The following is a 24,040-nucleotide window of genomic DNA, read 5'->3' as shown; positions in this document are numbered from 1 at the left end:
ATGAAGAATTCCACCATATTATGGTCACTCTTACCCAAGGGGCCTCTCACGACAAGATCGCTAATTAACCCTTCCTCATTGCTCAAAACCCAGTCCAGAATAGCCTGCTCTCTAGTCGGTTCCTCGACATGTTGGTTCAAAAAACCATCCCGCATACATTCCAAGAAATCCTCTTCCTCAGCACCTTTACCAATTTGGTTCACCCAGTCTACATGTAGATTGAAGTCACCCATTATAACTGCTGTTCCTTTATTGCACACATTTCTAATTTCCTGTTTAATACCATCTCCGACCTCACTACTACTGTTAGGTGGCCTGTACACAACTCCCACCAGCGTCTTCTGCCCCTTAGTGTTACGCAGCTCTACCCATATCGATTCCACATCTTCCCGGCTTATGTCCTTCCTTTCTATTGCGTTAATCTCTTTTTTAACCAGCAACGCCACCCCACCTCCCCTTCCTTCGTGTCTATCCCTCCTGAATATTGAATATCCCTGAACGTTGAGCTCCCATCCCTGGTCACCCTGGAGCCATGTCTCTGTGATCCCAACTATATCATAATCATTAATAACAATCTGCACTTTCAATTCATCCACCTTATTACGAATGCTCCTTGCATTGACACATAAAGCCTTCAGGCACTCTTTTACAACTCTCTTAGCCCTTTTTAATGCTTGCCCTGGATTTGTCGGCCTGCCACTTTTACTTTTCCCCTTTGTACTTTTTGCTTCTACGCTCACTTTACACCCCTCTGTCTCTCTGCACTGGTTCCCATCCCTCTGTTGTGAACTAACCTCCTCACACCTAGCCGCTTTAATTTGATTCCCACCCCCCAACCATTCTAGTTTAAAGTCACCTCAGTAGCCCCCGCTAATCTCCCTGCCAGGATATTGGTCCCCCGAGGATTTAAGTGTAACCCGTCCTTTTTGTACAGGTCACACCTGCGCCAAAAGAGGTCCCAATGATCCAAAAACTTGAATCCCTGCCCCCTGCTCCAATCCCTCAGCCACGCATTTATCCTCCACCTCATCGCATTCCTACTCTCACTGTCGCGTGGCACAGGCAGTAATCCCGAGATTACTACCTTTGCGGTCCTTTTTCTCAACTCCCTTCCTAGCTCCCTATATTCTTCTTTCAGGACCTCATCCCTTTTCCTACCTATGTCATTGGTACCTATATGTACCAGGACCTCTGGCTCTTCACCCTCCCACTTCAGGATATCTTGGACACGATCAGAAATATCCCGGACCCTGGCACCAGGGAGGCAAACTACCATCCGAGTCTCTGGACTGCGTCCACAGAATCGCCTATCTGACCCCCTTACTATCGAGTCCCCTATCACAACTGCCCTCCTCTTCCTTGCCCTACCCTTCTGAGCTACAGGGCCAGACTCTGTGCCGGAGGCAGGGCCACTGTCGCTTCCCCCGGGTAAGCTGTCCCCCCCAACAGTACTCAAACAGGATAGAACCATGTTGCCATCCCCTAATCTGTTCTTGCCTTTCTAATTGAGCACAAATACTATCCCTGAGAATGTTTGGCAATAATTACTCACTGATAAATACTGATGCAATGTATTAATTCAGGATACCACACATACCTCCTGGCCCCACACAAAGGCTAGCCACTGGCTTCTAATGTATCTATAAACATTTTGGAATTATTTTTAATTCAGCTGGCCAGGGCCAATATACACCACCTTTTCGCCCTCTTAGCTGAAAAACACTTCCTCCTTCCTGATCAACCTTATTTTCCTCTGTTAATCAAAGTTCCCTTTACCTTAGTTTCTTTGGTTTTCACTGTTATAGGGACATATTATCTGGGAATTTCCATTTTACTTTTAAACACCTTCCATGTATTGGATGTTGTTTTTCTCCACCAGATACACCCAATCTAGATCATGTCTTATACCAGCAAACTCAGCCCTCCACAATTTAAGATCTTAAACTCTTGGCCCAAACTTACCCTTTTCCATGCCTACCTTAAATCTTACTGAATTCTGGTCAGTGACTACACAGTTCCTCACAGATATTTGCATGCTCCTCATTCCTTGAAATAAGCTTGAGTACAGCTCCCTCCGTAGAACAACTCGTTACATACTGCTTTAAAAACTCTTCTTGGACCGCGAACAAATTTCACCCCATTTAAAAGTAAGGCAGTCCCAGTCAATATTAAAGAGGTTAAAAATCACTGCTACAGCCCTATTGCTTTTAAAACCTACTGCTATTTTCTACATATTTGTTCTTCTAAATCCTGCTGACTATTTGGAGGTTTATCAGTATAATCCCAAAGTGATCTGTCCCTTTCTTATGAAATCAATTTCAATTTCCAATCAATGTATGATTACATAGTACCAAGGTTAAAACCAATCTTTTCAGTTTCTGATAATCTTAGATTACTTTTATTCATCCAATTTTGGACACTGGGCAGTCTGATAATTCAGAGTTACTGAATGGCTTGAAAGAGCTTATGCTGAGGTAGAGCAACATGCCATTAACATAAATGTATTGCTGTACTTTATAGGGCTTTGGCCAGTACACAGATGAGAATGAGGAGACCAACGACAAATACTTACAGAGATACCAGAGGCAATGATAAGGAAAGATAAGGAAAGAAAAGCTACTACACTCACGTTTCTGAGGATTTGATAGATAAGAGTACAACTCAGCAATAGTTGGAGTGCTTGAATGGAGTCTCTTAAAACAAAAATGAAAGGACTGAGCAGAATCAATCTGGATTTGTAAAAAAGGTAAATTATGGAAGATTGGAAAATGAAATGCTTAAGGTTATTGTGCAGGTATAACAAGTAGTTAGGAAGGCGATCAATAAGCTGACCTTCGTTGCAAGAGAGCTTAACTATAGGGGTAAAGACATCTTACTACAATTCTATACAGCCAAGGGAGCACCACTCTAGAATATCATGTGTATACCTGGTCTCCCTACCCAAAGGGAGGATATACTTGCAATAGAGGGATTGCAGCAAACAAACTTTGAGAGATTAATGTGACGAGAATACACATAAAAATTAAGATGTTTGCTGGCCTGGGTTAGCATCAGTGACATCAGCAAGTGGTCTGCCACCTGCCCTCAGGGGAAGGAGAGATAAGGAACAATGGAGCAGCGTCTGGAGATGTGTAATGAAGGGACGTGGGAGAGAGAGAGCTGTCTGGAGCGGCTCCCCCCTTTGAACCTTGAACTGTTTGAAGTGATGGACAGGCGATACCCCAGCAGGGGGATAAAAAGGGACAGGTTCGCTAAGGCAGCACACACACGCCACCCGAAGTAACGAGACCCTGGAAGCGGTACGCTTCTCACGAGTAGGTGAGAGGTACCAGACAACGGCCAGGGTGGAAAGGTACGATCAGCTGGAACCCGGTGTGTGTCCGCCCTTGCCTGGGTGCCGGGTTCACTGCAGAGGATCGACCGCATCTGGAGGAGGGGTCACAGTCGGTGACCTCAGGTGACATCACCAAGGACCCGCCCAAAAGCTGCTTGTGAGCCATCTCGCTGGTCTGTGAGTGAAGCTGTGCTGAATGATCAGTTGTTCCTGTTCTCTCTCCCTCTCCCCGCACGTTGTCCATCGCCATGGCAACGATTACTGCGAACTGAACTACTAAACTGGACTGAACTTTGAGTCACTTTGAAATTTGGTCATTTACCCCTAGACAACGATAGAGCTTGATTGATGCTGTTATCTTAATTCTGTGCACATGTGTGGTTATCATTGTTGAACTGTTGCATTTATTATCCTTTCGATTACTGTGTTGCTTGTTTCTTTAATAAAACTTTCTTAGTTCTAGTACTCCAGACTCCAACTGAGTGATCCATTTCTGCTGGTTTGGCAACCCAGTTACGGGGTACGTAACATTAAACACAATGAGTCCGTGCCCATGCTCAGAAGAACTGAAATGTATGAAGTCGTCATGGGGACTCACAAGGTAGGAGTGTAGTTGGTTTCTCCCCCGGCCGGGATGTTTAGATTCATGGAGGAAAGTCTCAAAACAAGGAGTCAACCATTCTGGACTGAGATTAGGACTGAGTATGTATTTGCTATTCCCTACATAAGGAGACTCAGCCATTGAACATATTCAAGACAAAATGTTAAATATTGGATATTTAGGGAATCATGGGACATAGTGTCACTTTCCTGCAGGGATTGCAAAACCTAAAAAAAAAATGAGCCATGGCAGAGTTAATGTGAAGAGATGAACAATTTTTGCTCCTATTTTTGTTCTTTATGTGAATGGTGTGGTTTAAAAAAAAAATCAAAGTCTGTAGTCAAGTGCAGGGGGAACTGATTAGCTTATCACAATCATCTATGATTACAACGTAGAGTAAACTTAGTGCCAAGTGGACAGGGGAAGTACACCGAGTTTGCAATTGGCCACAAATTTAGCAAAAACTAACTTCATCTTTGACCTATCCATCTCGCATGGCAATCCATTTTCTCACAGCAACTAAGAACAAAACACTTAATAACTGAGTGAGTGTCTTTCTCTCTGTGTTTGAAAATGGAAAGGATGGCACATTCAAGTAATCTCATGACTGGAAACTGGATTCATACAAAACTTAAGTACCTGTTACCATACAAAGATTTGCATACCTTCTGAATCCAAAGCCGTAATTCTTAATTTCAGTGGAGAATCTTCCAAGTAAAGTTCACGAGTTGTAGACACAATTTCAATCCTGCTGATGACATCAACTATTACGTCACACCGCAAGACCCGGCCAAATGCTATTAAAGGGAAAAATATGCACAATGAAAGACAGATAGAAACTTTTGCAAAAGAAAAAAATCACTTCATTCAAAGTCACCTACATTTTTCATTTGCTCATGATAAATTGGAAACACATTTTATAAATACTAAAATCTCTTTTAAACCATGTGGCTACAACATTTCTGTTCATCTAATTTTCACCAATATTCTTAAATCCCATTGGGTCAAATTTAAAATTTTAAAGTGACTGTCATAACTCTTTCATCATCTTTCACTATCTCATTATCTTTCGTCCTAGAACCAACTATGCTTGTGAATTCTCACCATTTCCCAACTAGTGATATTAGTGCTGAGCCAACCCAACATTAATAGACAGAGTTGCAAGAGAAATAAAGAACTGATAATAAGGCTTTAAAACATCAGAGGAAATCTTGAGACGTAGGGGAAAATAACAATTTGTGTTGCGTACTAATGAAGCTAACATGATTGAGATCATCATGGTACAATGAACAGTGAAAATATCTTAATAAAAGAAACCGAACATTCTAAAAAAGACCCTTTCATTTCAAAATCTTAACTGCCCTCAAGAGACTGCTTTGGAAAGACTGTAGCATTCATAGAGGCATTGGAGAGTGTGAAAACAGGCCTCCAGCCCAACTCGTCCAGGTCGAAGGGTTGAGTTCACTCCATTTCCCTGTATTTGGCACATTTCCCTCTGAAACTTCACTATCCATGAACATGTTCAAATGTCTTTTCAATGTTGTAATTGTTCGTGCCTCTACTAACTCCTCTGGTAGCTCACTGCATATTCCCACCAACCACTGTACGAAAAGTTCACCCCTCAGGACCTCTTTAAATCTTTTCCCTCCAACCTTAAAACTGTGTCATCTTCCTGTTGTAGACTTAATACCCTTGAAAAAAAAACACACCATGACTGTATCTCTGCTCCCTGTGATTTTACAAATCTCTAAGGTCGCCCCTCAACTCCTTCACTCCAGGAAAAAACAGCCCAAGCCTATTCAATCTCTCTTTGTAAAACTAGCCCACCAATCCCAGCAACATCCTTGTGAATCATTCCTACATTCTCATCCTATTCAGTCTCTCCTTGTAGAACTAGCCCACCAATCCCAGCAACATCCTTGTGAATCATTTCTACATTCTCTCCTAGTTTAATCATATCCACCTTATTGATAGTGAACAGAACTGCACATAAGGATCTAAGTGTGGTCTCACTGACTTTTGTTGAGCTGTAACATAATACCCTTCCTCTTATATTTAATGCCCCCAATCAATGATGGAAAGCAAGCTATTTGCTTATTTCATCATTCTGTCTACCACTTTCAGGAACCATGCATTTGCACCTGGGACTCCACCATACACTGTTTGTTCTGCCCTGGTTTAACTTCCAAAATTGCACCACTTCACACTTGCCCAAGTTAAATTTCATTTGCCATTTCTTTGCCCGCTTTCCCATTTGTTCTAGATCCAGTTATTAGACAACATTTTCACTGTCCACCATATACCCAATTTTTTGAATCTTCCATACACTGATCATGTCACCTACGTACTTACCCAAACGATAAACACACACGTGCACACACCCTGTTTTCCTACTTGGTTACAAAGAATCACTGAGCATTTTGAAAGAAAGCCATGTTCAGGCCATTAATTAAAAATGAATGAAGATCTCAGCACAACTGAACTTCACTCAGTGACAAAAGTATGGCAAAAGTTACTCGATAGTGCAAATGTTAGCTTCAGTATTACCTGAATTTATTCAGAAAACCATACCTATTTCTTCAGCAAAAATAATGCTGGTGAGGCGAGCCGGTTGAGATGCACGTGAAAAAACAACTGCATTTTGGGAACATTGTTGATCATTGGGGTTCAGAGGTTCAATGCTGGCAACATCTGGTCTTGTTGACCACCTGGAACAAAATATTGTAATTAAAAAATTTTGCCTTCAAAATATACTTAAATGCCTTAAGAAATAACCTCATAGCAGAATTCCATAATAGCAATGCTAGTTTAGAATATAATTGTCCGGTAACTTTGTTCATCGGCATTTAGTTCCATTGAAAACTGAAACTTCAAACAAACTTAGTTTGACCTAGAGCAGATGTTATCTACTTTGGACCTCTGCCATTGCTTCTATATACATCCTTTTCATAATATGACCAAAAATGTTAATACTTCCCTGATAAAACCACAAGGTATAGGAGCAGAATTTGGCTCACTGCGTCTGCTCTGCCATTTCAACATGGCAGATTCTGATTTTCCTCTCAGCCCCAAACTTCTGCCTTCTCTCTGTATCCCGTCATGCCATGACCAATCAGGAATTTATCAACCTTGGCCTTAAATATACATAAAGACTTGGATTCCACAACTACCCGTGGCAAAAGATTCCACAGGTTCACTACTCTCTGGCTAAAGAAATTCCTCATCATCTTCATCCTAAAAGAAAGCCCCTCTATTCTAAGGCCGTGTCCTCTGGTTCTAGACTCTCCCACCACAGGAAACATCCTCTCCACATCCACTCTATCAAGGCCTTTCATCATTCAATAGGTTTCAATGAGGTCACCCCTCATTCTTCTGAATTCTAGTGAATATAGTCTCAGAGGCATCAAATGACAAGCCATTCAATCCTGGAATTATTTTCATGAACTTCCTTTGAACCCTTTACAGATTCAGCACATCCTTTCTAAGATAAGGGGCCCAAACCTGCTTGCAATATTCCAACATAATCTGCAGATGCTGGGGTCAAAGCAACACTCACAAAACGCTGGAAGAAATCAGCAGGTTGGGCAGCATCCGTGGAAACGATCAGTCATGTACGGGGTCTCTTTTTTTAGTATGTTAAATTTTAAATGGCGTCTTTGTTATGTTAATCTTTAAAATTGCTGCGTATGTGGATTAAAATGACTTCTATGTTATGTTAAATGCTGAAAAGTTTCTGGCTAGACATTTGCTTGGGTTAATACAGACAGCAGGTGCTAATAGCCAAAGGGTATTCATGTTATCATTTCTTCGCGTGATAATGCTGTCTCATATGACTGGAGGGGGTTTTTGGCGGGGAGTCGGAGGAGAGACAGGGAGGACGGTGGACGGGGTTTTTGGTGGGGAGTTGGAGGAGAGACAGGGAGGACGGTGGACGAGGTTTTTGGCGGGGAGTCGGAGGAGAGACGGGGAGGACAGCGGACGTGCGAAGAGGCTCCAGTTGGTCACTCCGGATGGTCCCGAGCTGCGCGTCGGCGGGGTCTCGGCGGTCCCGAGCCATGTGTTGGCGGGGTCCAGGCGGTCACCAGGAATTTCTGAGCTCCAACTTGTGCACGAAAAACTTGGACTTTGATAAGTCTGACGCCTTTTTTCCCCCCACTATGTCCTTTTCTGCATCGAACTTATATTAATTCCATAGACTTAGTAAAATCTATAAAGTGCACTTGGTAAACGTGCTGTGTGCGCTGGCTGATGATTGATGTTTGGGATTGACTCGGGTGGCAGTGGTACAGCAACCGACCCAGCGGGAAGCGTCCAGGCCGGTGCCGGGCAGGATTTCCCCGAGACATATACGAGCCAATATAGCTGAGCGTTACAGTCAGTTCCAGCTCAAAACGTTGACTGATCGTTTCCACAGATGCTGCCCGACCTGCTGAGTTCCTCCAGCGTTTTGTGAGTGTCGCAATACTCCAAGTGAGGTCTCACCAGTGCTTTATAAAATCTCAACATTACACCCTTGCTTTTATATTCTAGTCCTCTTGAAATGAATGCTAACATCACATTTCCCTTCCTCACCACAGACTCAACCAGCAAATTAACCTTTAGGGAAATCCTGCACAAGGACTCTCAAGTCCCATTGCACCTCTGTTTTTTGTATTCTTTCTCCTCAGAAAAAAAAATCAACACTTTCATTTCTTCTACCAAAGTGCATGACAATACACTTCCCAACACTATTCCATCTGCCATCTGTGCCCATTTTCCTAATCTAAGTCCTTCTGCAACCTCTCTACTTCCTCAAAACTACCTGCCCTCCACCTATCTTCATATCATCTGCAAACTTTGCAACAAAGCCATCAATTCCATCATCTTCCGCTCTCTCTCCCTCTCACCTTGATTTAGGGAACCCAAAATAAAAAGCAATGCTTCAGACTGTGACTGTAACATCTACAGAGTGACTGCTTCTCTCCCCTCTTGCCGTGGAAGTGACATCGGCTTCTCCCGCTAGTGAGAGAGAGAGCGCCTGAGGGAGGTCGATTTGTTGGAAGGGACAGTTAGTAGATCATGTGGAAGACCATGATCTCTCTTTGTGGGCTTTGCTGTTGCTTGCATGGTGGGTGGTGGGAATGCTGAATCTCTATGCTAGAATAAGTGGGGTGAGGGGGAGGCAGGAGTGCCGATGCTGCTTGTGCGTGGGAGGACAACAGGGGAGTGCGGGGTTCTTACACCACCCCCCCCCCATCATTCATTCTGTGTTGTCGATGTCTGCTAAGAGTAAGAATTTCAGGTTGTATATTGAATACATTCTCTGATTTTAAATGGAACTATTGAACCATGAACACCATACAACTTACCCTCATGAAGATGGGTGTTTTCTGAAACTTCGTGACTATGCTCTATTCCCAAATCAAAAGATTCACTTCCCATTTGTAATAGTAGTTCCCTCTTGCCAATCAATTAAATAGTAATAGTGCTCATCTCTGCAGTGGCTCTTCTATTGGAAATTGTTCTGACTTAGTCAGGCTGATCCAAAACAATTGACATTTGTGGCAAAAATCCGGACAAATCATGCTCCCATAACATTTTGGAACAATTCTCAGAAAATACCCCTCATACACAGCCCTGGTTATTTCCCATAGGATCAATATAAATATCATAGCAAGTTTCCATTAAACACACAACTTTCAGCCTTCAAAGATACTCTTAAAGATGCTATAATTTTAACATGAAAAGGAAAAAGAACTATTGATAAGTAATTCTTAAAAAATAGATTTATTTAGAAATGCGTTGTAATCTGGATGGTAGAAGGCTTGTCCCTACAAACTTCGACAACCTTCACTATCTCAATACATCACTCTGATATTTAGATATTTAAAACTATTTAAATTGAAGTAAGTAAAGCTTTTGTTTTCATCAGCAAATATAACTGGAACAATAACTTCAGGACATCTGTGATTCACAACACATGCATAGAAGCACAGGCTTTTAAACAGCAAAACCGGGACATTCTGTTTGGAAGCACCAATTCCACTCAGCAAGGTCTGGCCCACCCTCACCACTCTTAGTCACAAATAAAGAGAACACTCGGGAAGGTACCAGCAGTAACTCAAACAATGAACCAAAACCAGAAAGTAGCAAGAGATGTCAGGAAGGAAGATGGGGGTAAATTTCTGAGAAGTGTAAAAATATCACAGTGGGGATTAAAACTATCCCAACCGCAACAGAAAAAGATGACAGAAGGAACATGATTAACATACTAAAATATCTAATGAACATAATAAAAATATCTAAGAAGCCTTACAAGGTACAGAAAATGGGAATGAGCCTGAGCAGTGGGAAAGGTTGCAATGGGACACTACATTGGGCACAGTGATAATTATATTTAGTTATGGGAAAAGTACATGTATCGACTAGGATCAATAATGTCCACTAAAGGACAATTTTAATAGATTAAAAATAGACTGGAAAAAAGATACTGGGAGGTATATCAATGCCAGAGAAATTAGGCACTCAAGAAGATTTGTTTGAAATTTTAACAGTACACCCTTAAAAAAAATTGTTAAATAAAGGTAATTAAGAAAACAAATGAGATACCTCCCTTTCATGGTTGAGCCACAGACCATAGTTTAGGAAGATTTCACTGAAGCTGCACACAGTTTCAGCAAACAGCAAGTTAGTATAATGCGCCAAGTCACCACACTAAAGAAATATGATTGCATAAGAACATCTCCTCCACAATCTCCATCAACCCAAGTGCACCACAATTCTGTGTGCTTAGCCAACTGCTCTATTCACTTCATACTTATGACTGTGACGCTAAGTACAGCCCCAATGCCACATTTAAGTTTGCTGACAACATTACTGTTGCTGGCCAAATCAAAGGTGAAGAATTGGCATATAGAAGGGATATTGAATATCTGGTTGAATGGTGCCACAACAACCTCTCACTCAATGTCAACAAGACCATGGAGCAGATAATTGATTACAGGAGGAGGAAACTGGAGGTCCTCTTTGGAGGATTAGAGGTGGAGAAAGTCAGCAAATTGAAATTCCTCAGCATTATCATTTCATAGGACCTGTCCTGGGTCCTGCTCATAAGCGCCATTACAAAGAATGCACAGCAGCACCTCTACTTTCTTAGAAGTTTGTGAAGATTTGGCATGTCATCTAAAAATTTGACAGACTTCTATAACTACAAGGTGAAGAATATACTGACTGGTTATTTCACGGCCTGGTATGGAAACACCAGTGCCCTTGAATGGAAAACTGACAAAAATTAATGAACACAGCCCAGCCCCTCACAGGCAAAGCCTTCCCCATCATTGAGTATGACTACACTGTTGAGCACTGTTATAGGAAATCAGCGTCTATCAACACCCGTCATCTTGGCCATGGTCTCATCTTACTACTGCCATCAGAAAAGAGGTACAGCAGCCTTAGGTCCTACACTACCAGGTTCAAGGACAGTTATTACCTCTCAACCATCAGGCTCCAGAACGCGAGTTAATAATCACCCCTCAGAACCAGAGTCGATAATCACCCCAGCATTAAACTGATTCCACAAACTATGGATTCACCTTCAAGGACTTTACTAATTTATGTTCTCAATATTTTTTATTATTTCTTTTTTTGTGTGTTTGTAAAATTTGTTTTTTGCATAGTGTTTATTTGTCTATCGTTGTGTGCCATTTTTCATTCATTCTATTGTCTTTCTTGTATTTACTGTGAATACACACAGGAAATCGAATTTCAGCGTAGTATATGGTGACAGATATGTACCTGGATAACAAATTGACTTTGATCTTTGGGAAGAGATAGAAATAGGACCTTTTTGACATATTTGATGAATTACGAGAGACTATAGCTGGAGGTTGTTTTCTTTTGAACACAAGAGACTAAAGTATTAAGTTGTGTGAGCCAAGAAAAGGTAAACTGAACAGAATAAGGTACATATAAGTCTGGAAACACTGGGCTGGATTAGGGTAATTAGGAGTAGTCACCATGGCTTTGGGTATGGGAGATCATGTTTTATGAACTTGATTGAGTTTTTTTGATGAGGTGAATAAGAAAGTTGATCATGGCGGGACCATAGAACCATAGAAACTACAGCACAGAAACAGGCCTTTTGGCCCTTCTTGGTTGTGCCGAACCATTTTTTGCCTAGTCCCACTGACCTGCACACGGACCATATCCCTCCATACACCTCCCATCCATGTATCTGCCCAATTTATTCTTAAATGTTAAGTAGATATGATTTAAATGGACTTGAAGCCTTTGATAAGTTTCCATATGGCAGGCTGCTCTGTGAGGTTAGATCACATGGAATTCAGGAAGAATTGGATATGCCTGATGGTAGAAAGCAGAGGAGGGTGACAGGTTGAATTTCTGGACTAGAAGCCTGTGTCTAGTGGTGTGTCACATGGATCAGTGCTGAGCCCATTTTTGTTTATCATTTAAAGGACTGGATAAGGATGTCGGCATATTTTCCGATTATGCTAAAATAGGTGACATCATAGACAGTGAAGTGGTTAGCAAAGATTGAAGGGTGATTTCAGCCGCTGCCTGTAAGGAGCTTGTATGTCCTCCTCGTGACTGTGTGAGGCTCCTCTGGGTGCTCTGATTTCCTACCACAGTCCAAAGACATACCAATTGGTAGGTTAACTGGTCATTGTAAATTGTCCCATGATTAGGATGGCTTTAAATTGGGGGATTGCAGGGTGGCGTGACTCAAAGGGCTTACTCTGCGTTGTATCTCAACTTGTTCGGCAAGTTCAACAAGTTAGACAAGGTATGTTAAATGGAGTTTAATTGAGATAGGTGTGAGGAGCTGCATTCTGCAAAGTCAAATCCAGGTAGGATATTCAGAGTAGAACAGAGGGACCTTGGAGGACAAGTACATGGTTTCCTGAAAGTGGCATTATGGGTAGATGGTTTGGTGAATGCAGCTTTTGGCACACTGGCCTTACATCAGGGCATTGAGTATAAACGTTAGGAGGTGTTGCTGCAGCTGTACGAGACACTGCAGAGGCCGCACTTGGAAAATTGAGTTTAGCTTTGATCGCCATGAAAAAAGATGTTACTGAACTGGAAAGAGTACAGAAAATATTTACAAGAATGCTGCCAGGACTTGAAGGACTGAATTATTGGGAGAGTTTGGACATGGTAGGCTTTTATTCCTCCGAGCATAGGAAAATGAGAGGTGACCTTATAGATTTGTGTAACCTCATGAGTGTAGATAGGGTGAAAGCTCTGTCTTTATCCTCCCAAAGTTTGGGTGCGAAGAACTAGTGGGCATAGGTTTAAGGTATGAGAAACTTGAGAGGCTTTTTTTAATGCAAAGGATGGTACTCATGTGAAATCAACTGCCTGAGGCAGTGGTTTCCCTGTGCTTCATGGGACTTATACACTTTATGATATCTTGCCTGCTTTTATCCTATCTTCAGAAAAATGGTCACAGACTTTAACTATTCAATCCCTCAAGCCTGTTTTAACTTTTAAAATCAGATAAAACTACTCACATGGCTCTGCATGGCAAAATTATTTTAAAATTATTTTTAATTTTAATTGCCTAACCACCATCTTGTGTTGGGTATAAGATATGCTCATGCGAATGCCAGGTATGCCCATGAAAACTTATACCAATTTATGCAGAGCAAATTATGTCATCATGCAACCAATCTCTCATACAACCTGATTAGCAATTAAAGACACAAGTGATCTGTGCAGGAGGAACAAGTTCATATTTACAAGTGGGGCCCAAAATCCTATGTGGAGTTTGCTAGTGTCACTTTGGAGGCTTTAGTCTGGAGAATGGCAATTGCTGTGCCTTTAAACAAGCAGGACAGTGGGGACAAGCATGGAAATAGAGGCTGGTGGACCTTCTATGAGTGGTGGGAAAGTTATTGGACGGAATTCCAAGATACAGGATTTGTCTGCATTTGGAAAGTTGTGGCTGATATTGGGATATTCAGCAGGGTTTCATGCATGGGGAAATGAACTTAATTGTTCTATTTTTGAAGAAGTGACGAAGAGGACTAATAAGGGAAAGGCAGCACAGAGTGTCTACGGGAACTTTAATAACATATTTGACAAGTTAGGCTAGTACAAGAAGTTAGAACACATGGGACCCAGGGTGAACTAGCCAATTGGATACAAAATTGACTTGGTGGTAGGAGGCAGGGGGTAATGGTGGATGGCCGTTTTGCCAGTTTGGAGGACAGTGACCAGTAGCAGGGATCCGTACAGGATCCTTGGCTCTTTGCCAAATGTTTGAGTGATTTAGATGTTGGTGACATGATAGGGAATTTGCAGATGATACCAACATTGTGGTGGTTTAGTGAACAGTTGCTTAAGGTTACAACTGTATATAGATTAACTAGGAAAGAAGAATCAGAAACAAGTTTAATAAAACCTCCATGTGTCAAGAAACTTGCTGTTTTGTGTCAGTAGTATAATGCAAGACAGGAATTACACTAATTTGGCAAGGGAATGGTAGGGGTGTCTGAAAATAGAGGGCATATGTTTAATGTGACAAAGAGGGTTTAATGGGGCAAGTCATTTAGGACTGAGACGAGAATACGTTTCTTTACAGAGTACAGAGAACCTGTAGGCTCCACTACCACATGGGGTGGAGGAGGACATGTGGAACCGGAAAAAGATGTCTAGTCAGAAAAAAAGTATTAAGAGGTAGACGGAGAGTACAGAAATATTGATATTGAGATCAGGAATGAACTAGAGTTATAATGAATGGACAAACACTGCTCTTAACTGTTTCCAGAGAGAAGGCATGGTGTGTAACCTTAAAATCAACCGCTCACGTGCTCGCAATGTGGCAAGTCGCTGAACCGAAACACAAATTAATTTAGCAGCTTAATACTTTACTTATATCCAAATGTGAAAAGAAAGCGACAAGATTAAACAGTAATGTTTAAAAACAATCAGACAATCGCTCTTGGCCAATTCAGTTTGTTTAATCTTACCATTTGTAACATCCTTCCGCCGCTTCCAGTGTAAAATTGACAGTTGTGCTTCTAGCAAAAGGGAGCAAAACTTTAGGAATATTCAGTTTCGAGGCTTCAGAGCAAAAAAAGATGCAGCTGGCTGCTATCAATATCCAGTTACGAACGCAGAGGGCCATATCTCCCTGACAATTCAATTATAAGCAGTTACTGCTTTTGAATTCGTCCAAAAAACGAGGTAAAAACTGGTTTGAAAACAAGAACTTGAAAGTTAGAGGTGGTGCATTCACTTCACTGAGACCGTCAGAAAGGTTGCAGTTCAGAGATACATAGTAACTCGTGCTTCATGGCGCTCGGGTCTGCACTGCCGATAATGCAACTTTAACTGAACAACAGTTAAAGGCATGGATCACTGTTGCCAAAGACCATTGATTTCACTTGCTTCTGCTCAAAGGCCCTACACGCACGGCCTCTTCTCAAACCACGCTGGAAGCAATGGGGTCCGAAGTGGGGACGCTTCCTTTACCCTTCTATTTTAAAAAAAATATATCTAAAACGCACAATCCTTACTACCAATACTGCTGTACTCCACACAAGAAAAACCCGCCTTTTCCAACCATTTGACCAACGTCATGCACCAACCCTGAAGCGAGACTCAGAAGGCTGAAAGGTAACGCATGCGCTTTCGGAATCGGATAAATAACCGGCTGACAGCTGCTCTGCTTCACCGCAGCACCGAGAAATCAGATTTCAAAGTGATAACAAAGAGGAAGTCATTTTGGGTTGCTCCTTCTGATTACGTCTAGTTGTTTCCTCAAGTGATCTAGTCTGAATATTCATTCTCCTTAGACAAGCTGCATTGCAATACCCCCATTACAAATTACCCAAGACTGCCTTTCAACTCGCGGTTTAAGATCCTTCCGCTTTTGCAACTTGCGGGCTTTGTACTTAAACCCTCACACGTATCGAATGTATAGGGAAAGGGGGAAAAACATGATGCGATCCTGGTATATTGTAAGTATTGAAAGCAAATAAATGACGTTTACTACGATGTGAATGGTGACATATGAATGCAAATTTTACGACGAAATGGATGGAAATTTAATTCTGAAGCGGCTTGAGGGTTGCATTTTGGAAGGACTGATAAAGGATGCACACAATGAATGGTAGCTTTCTGAAAAGGTAACGAAAACAAGAATGCAGATCGGAGGAGTCCTTCGAGAGCAGCATTGGTAGGTCAGGTGGTTGGTTAACAAGTACTTGAGATACTTGTCTTCATTAGCAAGAGCATTAGACATAAGAGAAAGGAATTTATGCGACAGTTATATAAAACAACAGTTCGGTTATAGCAGAAGTAGTGTGTGCACCTCTTGTCACCACTGTCTATAGGAAATATGTGGTTGTTCTGGAGCTGGCACACTGGCACAGAGGATGTTCCTTGGGATAGACTAAATAAAACAGGCTTATTATCACTGACTTGTATGGTATGAAATTTGTTGATTTTATGGAGGGCAGTATGGCGCAAAGGCATAAAAATGACTACAAATTACAGTAGTAATAGCACAAATAAAGAATAACAGGGAAGCATTACATGGACTATTCAGAAATTTGATGGCAGAAGGAAAGGAGCTGTTCCTAAATGATTGAGCATGAGTCTTCAGGAAAGCAGCCAGTGAGTGAGTGGGCCAGTGAAGGAGTGGAGCTTTGAGGCTTTGACTCCAGAGGCTTCAACGAGAAGAGGTGGCGGACGAGCTTGTTCCCAGTTAGTCTTTACAATGCCTCCTGAGACGGTGATGTGCCTCTCATATGAGATGTGGCAGTCGCGGGGGAACTCCCCTCTCCCCCTGAGTCACATCTGCCAGAAGTGCATGCGGCTGGGCGATCTGGAAGACCGTGTTAGGAATCTGGAGCAGCAGCTGGATGACCTTCGACTCATAAGGGAAAATGAGGCGGTCATAGATGAGAGCTACAGGGAGGTAGTCACATCTAGGCTGTCAGAAGCGGGTCGTTGGGTGACAGTCAGAGGGGGGAAAGCAAAGGTGAGTAGACAGGTAGTGCAGAGCACCCCTGTAGCCATTCCCTTAAATAATAAGTTTACCGTCCTGGATACTGTTGGCGGGGACGACCAACCAGGTGTGAGCCATGGTGGCAGGGCCTCCGGCACTGATTCTGACCCTGTGGTGCAGAAGGGTGGGACGGAGAAGAGGAGAGCTGTCGTCATTGGAAACTCTATAGTCAGGGGAGCAGACAGGAGATTTTGTGAATGTGAGAAGGACACCCGCATGGTTTGTTGCCTCCCGGGTACCAGGGTCCGGGATGTCTCTGACTGGGTGCAAGACATCCTGGTACAAGAGGGGAAACAACCAGATGTTGGCACCAACAATTAGGCAGGAAGAGGGATGAGGTCCTGAAGTGTGAGTTTCAGGAACTAGGCAGAAGGTTGAAGAACAGGGTGGCGTTCTCAGAATTGCTGCCAGTGCTACATGATAGCAATGGTAAGAATTGGAAGAGGTGGCAGTTGAATGCGTGGCTGAGGAGTTGGTGCAGGGGGCAGGGTTTTAGATTTTTGGATCATTGGGATCTCTTCTGGGGAAGGTGGGTCCTGTACAGATTGGATGGGTTGCACCTGAACTCAAGGGGGAACAATATCCTTGCAGGTAGGTTTGCTAGCATGGTTCGGGGGGGGGGTTTAAAATAATTTACAAGGGGGATGGGACTCGGAGCGATCGAGCAGTGGAAGAAGTGCATGGAGTAAAGCCAGATCTAACATATAGAGAGGCTTTGAGAAAGAGAAGCAAAATAAAGGGTGTAAAGGTAGGAAGGTAGAAGGGCTAAAGTGCGTGTACTTCAATGCAAGAAGCATCAGGAACAAAGGTGATGAACTGAGAGCTTGGATATATACATGGAATTATGATGTAGTGGCCATTACAGAGACTTAGCTGGCACCAGGGCAGGAATGGATTCTCAATATTCCTTGATTTCAGTGCTTTAAAAGGGATAGAGAGGGGGGTAAAAGGGGAGGAGGGGTGGCATTACTGGTCAGGGATACTATTACAGATACAGAAAGGGTGGGTAATGTAGCAAGATCCTCTTTTGAGTCAGTATGGGTGGAAGTCAGGAACAGGAAGGGAGCAGTTACTCTATTGGGAGTATTCTATAGGCCCCCTGGTAGCAGCAGAGATACCAACGAGCAGATTGGGAGGCAGATTTTGGAAGGGTGAAAAAATAGCAGGGTTGTTATCATGGGTGACTTTAATTTCCCTAATATTGATTGGCACCTGATTAGTTCCAAGGGTTTGGACGGGGCAGAGTTTGTTAAGTGTGTCCAGGATGGATTCCTGTCACAGTATGTTGATAGGCCGAATTGGGGGAATGCCATACTAGATCTAGTATTAGGTAAAGAACTGGGTCAGGTCACAGATCTCTCAGTGAGTGAGCATCTGGGGGACAGTGACCACCGCTCCCTGGCCTTTAACATTATCATGGAAAATGATAGAATCAGAGAGGACAGAAAAAATTTTAACTGGGGAAGGGCAAATTATGACGCTATAAGGCTAGAACTTGCGGGTGTGAATTGGGATGATGTTTTTGCAGGGAAATGTACTATGGACATGTGGTCGATGTTTAGAGATCTCTTGCAGGATGTTAGGGATAAATTTGTCCCAGTGAGGGAGATAAAGAATGGCAGGGTGAAGGAACCATGGGTGACAAGTGAGGTGGAAAATCTAGTCAGGTGGAAGAAGGCAGCATACATGAGGTTTAGGAAGCAAGGATCAGATGGGTCTATTGAGGAATATAGGGTAGCAAGAAAGGAGCTTAAGAAGGGGCTGAGGAGAGCAAGAAGGGGGCATGAGAAGGCCTTGGCGAGTAGGGTAAAGGAAAACCCCAAGGCATTCTTCATGTGAAGAACAAAAGGATGTTAGGAGTAAAGGTAGGACCGATTAGAGATAAAGGTGGGAAAATGTGCCTGGAGGCTGTGGAAGTGAGTGAGATCATCAATGAACACTTCTCTTCAGTATTCACCAATGAGAGGGAACTTGATGACAGTGAGGACAATATGAGTGAGGTTGATGTTCTGGAGCATGTTGATATTAAGAGAGAGGAGGTGTTGGAGTTGTTAAAATACATTAGGATGGATAAGTCCCAGGGGCCTGACAGAACATTCCCCAGGCTGCTCCACGAAACAAGGGAAGAGATTGCTGAGCCTCTGGCTCAGATCTTCATGTCCTTGTTGTCTACGGGAATGGTACCGGAGGATTGGAGGGAGGCGAATGTTGTCCCCTTGTTCAAAAAAGGTAGTAGGGATAGTCCGGGTAATTATAGACCAGTGAGCCTTATGTCTGTGGTGGGAAAGCTGTTAGAAAAAATTCTTAGAGATGGGATCTGTGGGCATTTAGAGAATCGTGCTCTGATCATGGACAGTCAGCATGGCTTTGTGAAGGGCAGATCGTGTCTAATAATTCTGATACAGTTCTTTAAGGAGGAGACCAGGCATATAGATGAGAGTAGTGCAGTGGATGTGATCTATATGGATTTTAGTAAGGCATTTGACAAGGTTCCACACGGTAGGCTTATTCAAAAAGTCAGAAGGCATGGGATCCTGGGAAGTTTGGCCAGGTGGATTCAGAATTGGTTTGCCTGCAGATGGCAGAGGGTCGTGGTGGAGGGAGTACATTTGGATTGGAGGCTTGTGACTAAGTGGTGTCCCACAAGGATCGGTTCTGGGGCCTCTACTGTTCGTGATTTTTATTAATGACCTGGATGTGGGGGTAGAAGGGTGGGTTGGCAAGTTTGCAGATCACACAAAGGTTGGTGGTGTTGTAGATAGTGTAGAGGATTGTTGAAGATTGCAGAGAGACATTGATAGGATGCAGAAGTGGGCTGACAAGTGTCAGATGGAGTTCAACCCGGAGAAGTGTGAGGTGGTACACTTTGGAAGGACAAACTCCAAGGCAGAGTACAAAGTAAATGGCAGAATACTTGGTAGTGTAGAGGAGCAGAGGGATCTCAGGGTACATGTCCATGGATCCCTGAAAGTTGCCTCACAGGTAGATAGGGTAGTTAAGAAAGCTTATGGGGTGTTAGCTTTCATAAGTCGAGGGATAGAGTTTTAAGGGTCGCGAGGTAATAATGCAGCTCTATAAAACTCTGGTTAGGCCACACTTGGAGTACTGTGTCCATTTCTGGTCACCTCACTATAGGAAGGATGTGGAAGCATTGGAAAGAGTACAGAGGAGATTTACCAGGATGCTGCCTGGTTTAGAGAGTATGGATTATGATCAGAGATTAAGGGAGCTAGGGCTTTACTCTTTGGAGAGAAGGAGGATGAGAGGAGACATGATAGAGGTATACAAGATATTAAGAGGAATAGATAGAGTGGATAGCCAGCGCCTCTTCCCCAGGGCACCACTGCTCAATACAAGGGGACATGGCTTTAAGGTAAGGGGTGGGAAGTTCAAGGGGGATATTAGAGGAAAGTTTTTTACTCAGAGAGTGGTTGGTGCTTGGAATACCTTGCCAGAGTCAGTGGTGCAGGCAGATACACTAGTGAAATTTAAGAGAGTACTAGACAGGTATATGGTGGAATCTAAGGTGAGGGGTTTTTGGGAGGCAGGGTTTGAGGGGCGGCACAACAATGTGGGCCAAAAGGACTGTACTGTGCTGTACTATTCTATGTTCTATGTTCTGTACCTAATGGTAATATCAAGAAGAGGGCAGGTCCTGGAAGGTGAGGATGGAAGACAGGCTTGTCATTAAACAGCCATGAAGAATATCTGGGTGACTAAAAGGGAAGCCTTACAACAAATATAATTTGACAAATTATTGCTTAATTGAACCACTCTCTCTTATCGTCACTTACCAATACCAGTGTTCATTTTGGATTTCACCATAATCACTTGGCTCCATGCCTCTTTAGAGCTCTTATTTAAATATTGACTGAAGAGGTGATTTTTCCAGAGAAGAGATTAAAATGATTACCCTTGATATCAAACTAGTATTTGACCGAGGCAATGGCAGGCCAAGCAATTCAGACTCATGTTATAGAATTGAAATAATTCCTGGTTAGACAAAACATTCGTCAAAAGAAATATTTTCATATTGCTTACAAACTGATTACATTTTAGTTGAGGTCAAATATTTAGTGGAAGAAATATCACAAAATTGAGGATATTTCTTCATGTAGTGGTAACTTTGTGGGACGTGAAGTTGGAAAATCTCGACCTGAGTTTGGATGCACATTAGCACCTGATTGGTCTCCTTAATCCAGAGTCTCAGAGTTGTAGCAGTAATTACTTTTGACTCAGCAGAGGCTCTGTATCTTTGCTTCATTAGCAGGGAGTGGGGTCACAGTGTCCAATGAGACCCCCTCATGAATCTAGAACATTTTTCCTACTGATACTGGCAGGCTTGTTGGGGTAGACTGAGGAGACTGAGGTCCTTTAACATCTGTCGGACGATGCTGAGGATGTTCTACGAGTCTGTGGTGGCCAGTGCTATCATGTTTGCTGTTGTGTGCTGGGGCAGTAGGCTGAGGGTAGCAGACACCAACAGAATCAACAAACTCATTCGTAAGGCCAGTGATGTTGTGGGGATGGAACTGGACTCTCTGACGGTGGTGTCTGAAAAGAGGATGCTATCCAAGTTGCATGCCATCTTGGACGATGTCTCCCATCCATTACATAATGTACTCGTCGGGCACAGGAGTACATTCAGCCAGAGACTCATTCCACCGAGATGCAACAGTGAGCGTCATTGGAAGTCATTCCTGCCTGTGGCCATCAAACTTTACAACTCCTCCCTTGGAGGGTTAGACACTCTGAGCCAATAGGCTGGTCCTGGACTTATTTCCATCTGACACAATTTACATATTATTATTTAATTATTTATGGTTTTATATTGCTATATCTATACTCTATTCTTGGTTGGTGCAACTGTAACGAAACCCAATTTCCCTCGGGATCAATAAAGTATGTCTATCTATCTATAGATACAATGGCACTCACATCTCCTCTGCAGATTAGTCAGATTCACGGCAATGAACATAATGTTAAAGGCAAAAGAAGAGACAAAGGTTTCTGCAATCAATGTGCACAAGCCAGTCCAATCAACCTCTCAGAACATTCTGGAATGGAATTGACTTTATTACTTACATCCTTCATATACATGAGGAGTAAAAATGTTTACGTTACATCTCCGTTCAAATGTGCAATGTGCAATTTTAATAATTTATAATAAATATTATGTACAACAGGATAGTCAATATAACATAGAAATACAGTTATGTCAGCATGAATTAAGCAGTCTGATGGCCTGGTGGAGGAAGCTGTCACGAGCCTGTCCTGGCTTTTATGCTTGTGGTACCGTTTCCTGGATGGTAGCAGCTGGAAAAGTTTGTGGTTGGGGTGACTTGGGTCTCCAATGATTCTTCAGGCCATTTTTACACACCTGTCTTTGTAAGTATCCTGAATAGTGGGCAGTTCACATCTACAGATGCGCTGGAGAGTCCTGCCATTGAGGGAAGTACAGTTCACATACCAGGCATTGATGCAGCCAGTCGGGATGCTCTCAATCGTGCCCCTATAGAAAGTTCTTAGGATTTGAGGGTCATACCAAACTACCTCAATCGTCTGAGGTGAAAGAGGTGCTGCTGTACCTTTTTCACCACACAGCCAGTATGCACAGACCACTTGAGATATTTGCTGATGTTTATGCCAAGGAACTTAAAGCTGTTCACCCTCTCAACCCCAGATCCATTGATGTCTATTGATCTTCTTCAGAGGTGTAAGGATGGTGTGTAGAGCTATGGCCATTGTGTCGTCTGTTGATCAGTTGTGTCGGTAGGTGAATTGTAGGGGGTCCAGTGTGGGTGGCAGCATGCTACAGATTTAGTCCTTGACCAGCCTCTCAAAGCATTTGCTCATTATTGAGCTGAGTGCGACAGGACGCGAGTCGTTCAGTCATGTTCTATGAAACAACAATGACAATGGCAAAATATTTAAATATGGAAAGAGAGGTAGATTTAATATTTAAGTAATATTTGAGTAATATTGAAAATATATTGTTTGATTAAGCATTCTTTGTTCACATAATTCATTACTGGGTAATCGGTAAGAAATGCATGAATAGCATACGTCAATACGTCATATATGCGTGCCTCACTGAAGTAAAGGAAAGAAAATTAAGTAGACCTGTCTCCCCAGGTCCCATGTTTTTCTTTTGATTAATTTCTGGAGTTACAAAATATAACAGTGGTAACGAGGAAGTTTAAGGCAAACCTGAGGTGACTACCTATTTGTTGAAACACAGGATGATTTTTCTTCGGAAGGGGAAAGAGACTTTCGAGTTAAAAACAAAACATAGCGTGTGTTACTTCAGAAGGTGAGAGAGATGGGTGATAATAGTAATAAATAAACAGAAATGGCTGCCTACATTGGGAAAATAGATGCATTCGATTGCACAGCAGATATCTGGATGATGTATACTGAACAAATTAAACAGCATGTTAAAGCAAATGGAACAGACAATAAGAAATAAGTGCCAGTTTTGCTGAGTGCAATAGATGGAAAAGTATACAGTTCTTTTAGAAGTTGTCATTTTCTTGGCTCTTCATGCAACCCTGGAACAATAAACAATAGGTGCAGGAGTAGGTCATTTAGCCCTTTGAGCCAGCACCACCATTCACTGTGATCATGGCTGCTCATCCACAATCTGTACCCTGTTCCTGCCTTCTCCCCATATCCCTTGACTCCACTATCTTTAAGAGCTCTGTCTAACGCTTTTTTGAAAGAATCCAGAGAATTGGCCTCCACATCTGGACATCCGGACAGCAAAGATGCATACATCAGGATGCTCTTTTTTGACTACAGCTTGACATTCAATACTATCATCCCCTCAAAAGTAATCAGTAAACTTCAAGACCTTGGTCTCAGTACCTCCTTGTGCAATTGGTTCCTCATTTTCCTCACTTGCATATCCTAGTCGGTTCTGATTGGCATTTCCTCCACAAACTCCACCAGCAAAAGTGTACCAAAAGGCTTTGTGCTTAGTCCCTTGCTATAATCACTTTACACTTATGACTGTGTGGCTAAGCACAGCTCCAATGCCATATTTAACTTTGCTGATGACACCACTGTCGTAGGCTGGATTGAAGGT

The 24,040-nt window shown here is 42.6% G+C and overlaps 1 protein-coding gene across 1 annotated transcript in view; it reads right to left on the bottom strand.

Annotated features, from left to right (window-relative positions):
* nup210 (nucleoporin 210) overlaps positions 1-15,534 on the bottom strand; it is a 115,724-nt gene extending 100,190 nt beyond the window's left edge. The window contains exons 1-3 of the mRNA XM_063068133.1: positions 14,909-15,534; positions 6,507-6,643; positions 4,601-4,732 (exon numbers count right to left, since the gene is read on the bottom strand). Of these exons, the coding sequence (XP_062924203.1) occupies positions 4,601-4,732; positions 6,507-6,643; positions 14,909-15,066 (427 nt within the window). The 5' untranslated portion in view covers positions 15,067-15,534. The remainder of the gene's footprint in view (positions 1-4,600; positions 4,733-6,506; positions 6,644-14,908) is intronic.
* Positions 15,535-24,040: the final 8,506 nt, after the last annotated feature.

This window comes from Mobula hypostoma, chromosome 15 (assembly GCF_963921235.1).
Source record: "Mobula hypostoma chromosome 15, sMobHyp1.1, whole genome shotgun sequence".
Classification (NCBI taxonomy): Eukaryota; Metazoa; Chordata; class Chondrichthyes; order Myliobatiformes; family Myliobatidae; genus Mobula; species Mobula hypostoma.
This window is presented reverse-complemented; position numbering and strand designations above follow the sequence as displayed.